General features: G+C 49.1%; 1 protein-coding gene across 1 annotated transcript in view; it reads left to right on the forward strand.

Moving 5' to 3' along the window:
- LOC103586874 (ephrin type-B receptor 1-like) overlaps positions 1–7,558 on the forward strand; it is a gene marked incomplete at its 3' end in the record, with an annotated part of 49,732 nt that extends 42,174 nt beyond the window's left edge. Inside the window, exons 5-7 of the mRNA XM_008568222.1 lie at positions 5,918–6,013; positions 6,675–6,788; positions 7,484–7,558. Coding sequence (XP_008566444.1) covers positions 5,918–6,013; positions 6,675–6,788; positions 7,484–7,558 — 285 coding nt within the window. The remainder of the gene's footprint in view (positions 1–5,917; positions 6,014–6,674; positions 6,789–7,483) is intronic.
- Positions 7,559–10,246: the final 2,688 nt, after the last annotated feature.

Raw genomic sequence — 10,246 nt, forward strand, 5'->3', positions numbered from 1 at the left:
GGCCACAGGGCTGCATAGGGAGAAGCCCAGGGACTGAGGTAGAGCCCCCAGGCAAGCAGCAGCCATCAGATGGGAGCCCAGGCTCCCCACCCCACAGGTTCATCAGGCAGAACCGGTTTGTGGAAGTTCACACTCAGGAGCTCTTTCTCACCTGCCCGCCCACCATATTGTTTGAAGCTAACAAGAACTTAAGCAATTAAACCATTTTCCCTCTCAGCTTAAAGTATTCGTTCCTTGAAATTTAAGCTTCATCCCTTTCTTACCCTTATATCTCTTGAAAGAAAGAAAGTGCTCTAAAGCCCTGGGAAAGTTATCTGAAATTCTAATCAGCACTCAATGCTGGGTGCTAGAAGTGATTCAGAGATGAGGTGGTGGGCAGGACAGAGGGGGCAGAGAGGAAGTCTGTTTCAGAAGCAAAGTTTGCTAGAATGGAAGCTTTCAACTGGCTAAAAGTGCTCCAGTTCCAGCAATGAGGCTTAACTTATCACGTGTGAAGCCCAGGGAATCTGAGAAACAAACATTGTGAAGATATGGAGAGACCAGAAGAAAAGAGGGCAGATTAAATAAACTGGGGTAAGGGGTGGAGGCTTAGTGGATTCCTGTTTCCTGCAAATGGAGCCCCTCCTCTTCATTCTGACAATGCCCTGGCTTCCAACTTCCTTTCCTTGCTGGGGGCATCACTGTGCTTTCAGCCTGTCCAGTAGTGGGTAGAGTCACATGACATGTCTCCCAGGGGTCTGCTCTAGAATTTTCTTGTAGGAGGGGCTCAGGGGCAACAGTCCAACAGTCTGGTTGGAGGGTGGGGAGGGAGCTGGCTAGGCACTCGAAGGCTGTTTTGCACAGCAAGTAAAGTGAATGTTTACTTGGAGCAGGGGCACTGATGGGAATAGGATGGGAGAGCTGCCACTGTGTCTGTCAAGCCCTGGCTGATGAGGGCTGGGGCAAAGCCTTTGCTGATCTTTCTCCTTCCTCCATGCAGAGGAACCAGTCCCCCTAGATACACCCCCCTGCCCTCAAAGCAATAGCCTGCAGGTCCAGGGAATCCAGGCAAATTGTCCTACTCCTGAAAGATTTCTGAGCAACTAAGGCTCCTGGCCTGTGTGGAAAAGCAAACCTATGTGTAGCTGTTTTCTGTTGTTTCTACCACCGGATGGACTGAGCCAGCTAATTTTGATACCTCTGTTTCAGTTCAGTGGGAGGAGTTGCTGATTTTGAATCATCAGACCTATGAGGGTGAGGGGAACAAACTAGTAATATTTCTTAAATTATACTTTAATGAAGACTCCCATTAACACTTGTCATAATTCACAGAAAAGAAGCCCAAGCAGAGCTGGTTGAAATGTCTCCCTTTGTCTTTCTTTGAAAAAGTGTTATCAGCTTAAATGGAGGGCTTAATTACAGATCAGAAACAGAAACTGGCGGAGTCTGAGAACTGCCTCTGCCCTGCGTGGACCAATCCTCGTGGCCATGCCTGCTGCCTGCCTCCTGGGGCGCGCTGTGGGCGGGGTGGAGACCTGCCCCAGGAGAGGCTGCATGTCCTCCCCTGCCCCCTTCCCTTCCTCCCGCTTCCTTTCCTTCCCCTCAGAGCGTCCTTGCTGTGAGCTTCTTAGCTGTGCAGACAGTGCCTGGATCTTGGGATCTTTCTCTGAGTGTGTGTATGTGTGTATATATATATATATATATATATTTTTTTTTAAGAGGTAGGTAGTGCTGAAACATTGTTACAAAAATTGTAGTATAATTTAAGTGTTCTCATTCAACAAATGCTTTTAATAGAAAAATTGCAATACTATATGTTCTGCTACCAGAAGAGACTTGCAGGATTTATAAAACGTGCTCGTGTGCGGTGTCCTGGAGGCAGACTGCCTGAATGGGACACGATTTTTAAGTTGTGGATGAGTTCTTGTTTCAGTCCTGTGAGCATATCCCACTGACAGTGAGTTTGAGGACTTTCTTGATTGGGAGCAGGCCAAATGGCTCCCACACCTTACCTGTGACAGCCCTGCTTGGTCCCTGAGTCAGGGTGGGTGGGCAACTCTGACCAAGGTGGGTCCCTTGTGCACCGGCACATCCCAGGCTGGGCCTCAGCTGCATCTGCCATCTCTGGGTTCAATGGGGGCCTGGTCTGGCTTCTCTTCTTGCTTCCCCACAGCCCAGGTGGGTGCTGCATCTACAGAGACATTGGAGTCTGATTCAGACCATAGGTAAATCTGATGCCTAATTGATCTGGGGGGGCCAGCACAGTTACTCTCCTTTCTTGGGTGTGGGGAATGTGCTATACTTCAGGAGCCCCAGCTCTGGCAGCCCCTGTGGTCTCAGGGTGCTGGCAGGCAGGTGGGTGCCCTGACACACCAGTCTACAGCCTGTTCTAGGTAAGGGGACTGTTCTCTCTGGCTGTGTCCACTGGCCCCCATGCCTTTCCTAGAGAATGGGACAGGGGGAACTTGATAGTGAAGGGCAGGCTGACCAGCAAGGTCCAAAGCAAGTCCCTGGTTGGGCCTGCAAGAAAAGCCCCCTGCTTCTTTATTATGGGGAAGCCAGCTGGAGGCCTGGCAGTGGGAGGGGAGCTGAGCAGAAGCCCTCCTTGCCTGTATTCTGGTCTTAAAAAAGGAATGATTTGAGCAGAATTTAAATGCACAGAAGTGGCAAGGGTGGAATGGGGTGGGGGTTGTCAAAAAGCCTGGGGAGAAAACATTTCTGGAATATTCAGTCCTGGAGAAAAACTGCAGCTCCAGGCTCCGAGGCCTGACCCAGACAGTGTGTCTTATCCCTTTAGGGAGACACCGAGAAATGTTGTCTGACCTGGAAAAACAAGAGGAGGATGTCTGCAGGAGGGATGACCCAAAGGCCAGAAGAAAGCTGGTGATTCAGCTGGAGGGAAGGTCTTCAGAGAGTGATGTAGAGTGATTTAGGGCTGCATCTGGGCTGGGTGCGTCTCATCTCTTTGCCTTTACCCTTTATCCAATTGCAGTGGCCTCTAACCAAACTCTAGTTCATCTCCTGTCTCCAGATTCATCTTCCTAAATCCCAGACTGAGCTGGTCACTGCTATGCTCAGAAACTCTTGTAGCTCTCCATTGCCTGCAGGATTAACAGCATGTTCTCAGGCGAGCATTCAAGGGTGCACAGATACCACAGGCCCCACTCTCAGCTGGGTTAAGAGTATAGACAGACCTGGGGTCAGACTCTCTGGGTTCAAACTCCAGTGCCACCACCTATATGGCTCTGGGCAAGGACTTGGTTTCTTCAGCTGTAAAATGCACATAACGGTCACCTGCTTCCAGGGTGCTCATGAGGACTTGAGTGAACTGATGCTCAGGGCTTACAGCACTGCTGGCCTTCAGAGGGCATTCAGCGTGGGTTAGTTCTGACTTTCCAGCTCCAGCGTGCTGCGCCCCTGCCCCATCCCTCTTTGCTCCAGCAGTCCACACCATCAGTCTCAGCAACCTTCAGGGCTGCCTAAACTTCAACCTCTTCTATAAAGAGTTTTTGATTTCCTATTGCCATTGCTAGCTGGCCATCATGATTGACTTTTTTGTTGGTACCTGCCACATAGTACATGGCCTATTTGTTTCCCCTTGCCCTCTTTGCCCCTGTGTCCCCAAGCCCCTGAGGCAGACTGCTACTCCTGAAGGGGGCCAGCCATCCCGTGACTTCTCCATTTCTGGCTGTGCAGCAGCACTTTCCTGTTTCCTGCAAGGAAAGGGCTCTGGTGGTCTGTCCGGCTGAGCTGCTCTGTGCCTTGCCCCTCGCTGCCTCTCTTCCTTCCTCGCTGTTCCTCTCTTCTGCCTGCCACCACCCATCCCCCTCTGTTTCTCTCTTTTTCCTGCCCTGTCTCTATCTCTTCCCTTTTGATTCTGCTTGTTTCTCTGACCTCCCCCACCTCTCTCATAATGAGAACTTTCCCACCTCATATTGATTTGCAGTTTTAAAAAGCCCACATTGATTTTTCTGGGGGACTTTTCATGATCTTATTTTTAAATGTAGGAAGAAAGCTATATCCAGAGCTGTTGACTTTGTTCTACTGAGTTAGGAAGTTGATGGTGGAAACTCTTTTCTGGAGACTCTGAGAGCTTGGGGACCTCAGATGTAACATCTAATGAGCTGGGGTCAGGGCTGTCCTCCCTTCAGCTGGTCTGAGTCGACAGAAAGCCTTGGGCGGGCGGTGGGGGTGCCTTATACAGCTGGCCTGGATTTGAGGATAAGGCTAAAGAGCATGTGCAGAGACAAAGCAGAAATACTGCAGACTCTATTGGAGTGAAGGGCGGGCTTGTGGGGAGGAACGTGCTGGTGAGGCCCATCCCTTGCTGCTCTGGCATCAGAGACAGTTTCCCTGCACTGCCTCATCTATTCCCACATGTGGCATATGTTGACCCAACACCTGCCCTGTGTACCTGGTTCTGTGCCCAGGGCTTTGCCCTCGCGATCTCATTTAATCCTCCCAATAACCTCAGGAGGCAGGTCACATTATTTACGTCTTGCTTTATGGGTAAGAAGACCTTATGGGACTAATTAAAGCTCGTGAAGGACACTAGTTTTTTGTTTGTTTGTTTGTTTTTCGAAGTATTTATAAAGATAAAATAACAGAAAGGTTGAAGAAGGCAGAGTGAGGGGAGGCAACTTCTTGCCTACTGGAGGGTGTGTGCGTGTGTATGTGTGCACACATGCAGGCTGCATTCAATCTTTTGGGGATGAACCTGGATATATATAAATAAGCCAACCAACACAATCAAGTGACTGATGAGGATATTGGATGCAGGGGAAATAACAGCAGGGAAGTGAGATGATATGCTGCTGAAGGTCCTGGCACCCATGGTCACAGGAGGGCCTTCTGGATGGATTGGTTGGTTGTCACCAGGTCTGATCCACCCTCCTCCCCTGAACTGGGACCTCCCTCCTGTATGTGAACTCAAAGATCTATGGAAGCAGCCAGGAGAGCAGCAGCCACACATCTCATCTGGCTCAGGCTCCCGGGCGAGGGCAGAGAGGAGGGTCAAGGGCACGACTGGATAGATGCAACAGCGCCTCTGGGCACTGTAGCCTGGTGGCCCCCTGGCAAATGCGGGAGAACATCCTCACCTGGTTCAGTAAAGGCTGGGCAGGGCAGGGCCAAGTCACCAGAAAGTTCACAGGTGATCAAACCATCCTGAGATGACATGGAACCTTTGGCCTGTGTGCCAACTTTCTCATATTGTCAAAGATACCTAATTCTGCTGCAGAAGTTTATTTGTTTCGATTGGAATAGTCTTGCTCCCTTTTCACCTAGTGAACTTCTCATTTTTTTTTTTTTTTTTTTCTCAGCTTAGGAGTCGCTTTCCAGGAGTCACCCCATCTCTTCTGCTTCGTGCCTCTAACACCTATCATGGCCCAGATGTTTTTTTCTGTGAGGCCACATTTACTTACGTAAACCTTTCATGCAAAATTGCATTCTAAAATAACAGTGTTGGGGCAGAAGGGGTGATGGGGAAGGTTAGGGCTTGTCATTCATCACCTGCAGAGCTTTGTAACCAAAGCCCCAAGAAAAACAATCCTAGTAAAAACAGCAGCCCAGGTAAATCTCTTCCAGCATTTACACCCAGTCTCCCAGTGGGTGGAGACTTTGTGGCTTGAACTCTGGGGCTCTGCCTTCTCCTGGAAAATGTAGGTGCTAAAGAGCATCACTTCTAGTTGAGACCCAGATTTCTAATCAAAATAAGAAATCTGACAATTTTTATTTGTAAATTATACCTCAAGAAAGCTGAGAAAAAATCTGAAACTTCCTTGCAGATTTTTGACACAGGAGAGACGTCTTTGCAGCTTCCTTGTCTGCATGTCCCCCTTCATAGCAGAGCCGAGTGGAGGAGTGGAGGTGCTGGAAGCCACTAAACCACAGCTTATGCTAAAGGAGGCACTTTCAGCTTGTGCTTCCTACTTCACAGGGTGCTGTCACTGTCGCCAAGGTGTTGAGTGGCCTGGATGCTAAGGCGAATGCCTCGGAGAAGCCCCAGCTCCACGCCTCTTGCCTCTTGGTGAAGGTGTGCTCTGAGGAGGGTGGGGTGGTCCTGCAGATCCACCCTCAGCAAGAATGGACCCCATATCCTGCATTCCTGTAATACTCCCTCCAGGGGCGCCCATGGCAGACTCCCCCCAAACACCTGTTCTTTCATTGTTGTGCTTTCCTTGCAAGCATGGTAGCAAGGCCCAGAATGTTTCTGGCAGACTCTCCTTCAGTGACTGGGAGCCCCTCTTTTCTCCCTTCCCCTCCACATTCCCCACCCCAGTTTCTCACTATCACCCTGGCCACATTCAGTCTTCTCCAGGGTCAGGGTCCAGCCTGTACCCTCTGATTTGCCCCTGGTGTGAAATTGTCTTTTGTCTGTGTGTGGGGTGCTCCTCACAGGCTTGATCTCCATGGCTCTCCCTGAGTGCCTTTCCTCCACCCTCTCCCTCCCATGCCCACCCCTGGAAGGATGTGTTTCTCTACTCTCCTGAGATGCCTCTGGAGCACCCCCATCCCCGGTTGCTCCACAAAGGCCTAAGAGTGGAGGCCTGATGCCAGTGAACGTGGGAAATCGCCCTGAGCCCATGGTCAGGGCTAGAAACAGCCTCTGCCCAGCTCTGGTTCTACCTGGAAAGGAGGGAAGGACAGGAGACCCTTGCCCAGCGCCCTCTCACCCTCCATTTTCCTTTTCACAGTATTCAGGCCTGTTTGTTGGATCCCAGACAGTGGGGTCGACACTGGAGATGCCTGACATCGCCACCACACTCATGCACCCACCTTTGGCTGAATTCACCCCCTCTGAGGATGAGGTGACTGCTTGTGGAGGCTCAAAAATTGGAGATCCAAGCTCTCCCTTCTTTCCCTAGAAATCCCCCCACCTCCACACGCCATCAAGTTACCAAGTCTGTTCTGCTGGAAGCTCTTGAGCCTGCCCTCTCTCTCCTGCCCTACCCTAAGCCACTGCAGTTGGGCCTCTCTGGTCTCCCTGACTCCTGTCCTGGCCTCTCGGTGTATCTTCCACACAGCTGCCCAGGGATTTCTCCAAACGTAAAGCGGGTCCCACCTGCCGTGGGAGACTCTTCCTTACATCTGTTACTCTCACGATAAAGTCTAAAACCTTCTGCCTCAGCACCAAGGCATTTAGAAACCTGCTCCCCTCCTTCCACCCCAACCTGTCCAAACCCATCTCCTGCAGCCCCACTTTAAGCATCAGGCCACATAGCACTAAGGGATTCCCAGAATTGAGCCTGGGCTTTCAATGCTTCAATATCACGTATACACAATCTTTCCTCTTCCTGGGTTTCCCTTTTTGTTCCCTGCAGTTGGCACAACTCCAGGTCTGCTCAAATGGCTCCTCCTTCCTAAGCCTTCCCTGTCTTCCATCCCCAAAGACGTGTTAGCAGCTTTGGCTTCTGCGTCCCCAGTGCTTCGTGAGCATCCGACTCTGGTGGCATCCATCATGCTGTACAGGCAGAGTCTGTTCTCTCACCTGGTCCTCCCACAGGACTGCGAGCTGTGGCAGGACGCGAGCTGTGGCAGGACGGCCTCAGGTCGCTTTGTGGCCCCAGCACCAGGCACAGTAGTGAATGAAGGAAGGAGAGAGTAGTGTGGCAGCTGCCCAATAAGTTGAGAGGGGGGACACTGCTGCCTCTGGCTTCAGAGGAGGAAAACAGAACCTGCCTTCTGAGGGTTCTTCCACCACAGCACAGTCCCTGTGGAGGGTGTGGCCGTGGGCCAGGGCCACATCTAGAAGCCAGGCAAACACTCAAGATTTCTGGCGTCATAATATGTCTTATCAAAGCTCCCAAGGAACAAAATCAAGATGTTGGAATATTTTTCTTTGGGGAAGGAAATATTCTCAACTTATATTTAGCATGGTACAGTATCTTCTACCTTGTTATTTGACTGACAGAAGTATATTTAAGCTATTTTTAACCTGGAACCATAGGGAGAAGAAATCTAGTGATTAGATCTTTGGAAGCTATTGTGTAATTTTAAAACTTTGGTAAAGGAGCATGTTTAAAGAAAAAAAAAAAGCCAACCAGATTGATATGTTTCAGTTCTTCCTGCAACTTTAGACTTTTGTTCCAAAGGAATCCATTGTCTTCAGAAAGGAGACTCTAGGGGGTGTGTGGAACTAGCTCCATTCTCCACACTAGCTTGAGATTATGTTCTTCTCTTCAACAAAATCTTTCAGAAAGGCTTCATTCTCTCTATTGACAGCAACAGTGAGCATTGGTACAGAACTTAGCAAGCTGCACTTTCCCATTGACTTTTTAAGCAACCTTGTGAGGAAGTTCTTACTGTGACAATGAAGATTCCCATTTTGTAGAAAGGAAAAATGCAAACAGGAGTGTTTGGATGACCAACGCAAGATGATCTAGTTGGTGAGTGGTTATAGGTAGTATTTAGGCCCAGATCCTCTCTCCTTAAATCATATGTTTTTATCGTTGTTACTTTGATGCTCAAATTCAAAAGTTATTTGGGGTATCCCCACATGGCACTGCTGGAAACCTAAACTGGTGGGATTGTGTTTGGTTACCTACTGCTGCATAATAAACCACCTTAATGGTTGCATAAAATAGCAACCATTTTTATTGTGCTTTCAGATTCTCTGGATCAGGAATTTGGACTGGGCACAACAGAGATTGATGTCTTTTGCCCCATTGTGTCTGGGGCCTCAGATTTGAATGGCTGGGAGATGGAGCCACCTGGAGGCTTCTCACATGTCTGGCACCTTGGCTAGGATGACCAGAAGGCAGAACTCAGCTGAGACTGTTGACTGGAACCCTTATATATGCCTTCTCCATGTGGCTTGAGCTTCCTCATGTCATGGTAGCCCCAGGGCAATTGGTCTTCTCTTGCGGTACTTCAGGGTTTCAAAAGAGAATGTTTCAGTGACCAACACAGGAGCTACATGGCTTTTATGACTCAGTCTCAGAAGTCACATATCATTACTTCTGCCATACCCCATTGGTCGAAGAAGTCACAAGCCCATCCAGATTCAAGAAGGGACATAGACCCCATTTGTCAATGGGAGGTGTCTCAGGAATGTGCAGCCATTTTTGAAACCCCAACAGACTATTTCTCTTCTGCCTAGATTGATCTACGGTCAGTGCTATCTGGAAGAAAGGAGATAAACAAGGTAATCTCTAGAGACTTGCTAGCAGTAGGTTCTGGTAATACCCTAGATTTCTCCATCAGCATGAGAAGAGAGGCTATGTAGAGTGTCCCATTTAGTTCTCCCTGGCAGTACCAGGTCAGAGAAGAGGTGGCTCTTGTCCTCCTTGCTACTGATAAACAATCTGTGCATGTATGTCTTTATGTAAGACGGATTATCTGGCACAGGCTAGGAGTTTATGTATTATATGGTTTGATGATTCTCTGCCTGCTGCTCATAAGCCATAACACCATGCTACCTTGGAGGGACAATATTTTATCTGGTACGATCCTTCAGAGGAAAGATATTAAGAACCTCTCTGAGACAGGAGAAGCCAAAGAGACAGATTCCTGGGAATCCTTGATCTCAAAGGGCTCCCCTCCTTCAAGGCTGGATCAGGGAGATGAGCACAGGACAGGCAGGCTATCAGAATTTGCAGGGTCACCCTTGTGCCAAGCCTTAGCTGATGCATTGGGGTCTCCTGAAACACATGTTGACCAGCTGCTTCATTCTTGGTAGTCAAGATGGCCCAAATGAACTTTCTCACCTCATTTCCCACATGGTGCTCCTCTCACCAGCACTCCAGCCACACTAGATTTTGTCATTACACAAGCCATGGTACCTGTACCAGTCAGCCTGGGCTAGGTTGTGCTGCAGTAACAAACATCCCCCAAATCTTTATGACCTAAGATAGCACAGGTTTATGTCCCCCTCATCATGGCTTGGCAGAGAGTCTGTTCCATGTCATTGACAGTGATCTGCCAGAGGAAAGTGAGCTCTGGAGGGTATTGCATTGGCAATTAAATGCCCTGGCTCAGCAGTGACACATATCACTTCTATTTACAACTCATTGGCCAGAACTGAACTCATGGCCTCACCCCACCTCAGAGTGGCCAGGAAGTGTGATTCCACAATGTGCATATAACACACCTAGAAAAAATGGCAATTGCATTGAGTACCACATGACTACTACCATGCTCTCAGTAAGTTAGTATCTTTGCCCTCTCTTTAGAATGTACTTTTCCTTTTCTCCACGTTTTTATTCATGCATCTGTGCCTGCATACATCCATGTATCCACCCACCTACCCACCCATAAAATGTCTAGT

Source organism: Galeopterus variegatus, unplaced genomic scaffold (genome assembly GCF_000696425.1).
Source record: "Galeopterus variegatus unplaced genomic scaffold, G_variegatus-3.0.2 Scaffold388, whole genome shotgun sequence".
Taxonomy (NCBI): Eukaryota; Metazoa; Chordata; class Mammalia; order Dermoptera; family Cynocephalidae; genus Galeopterus; species Galeopterus variegatus.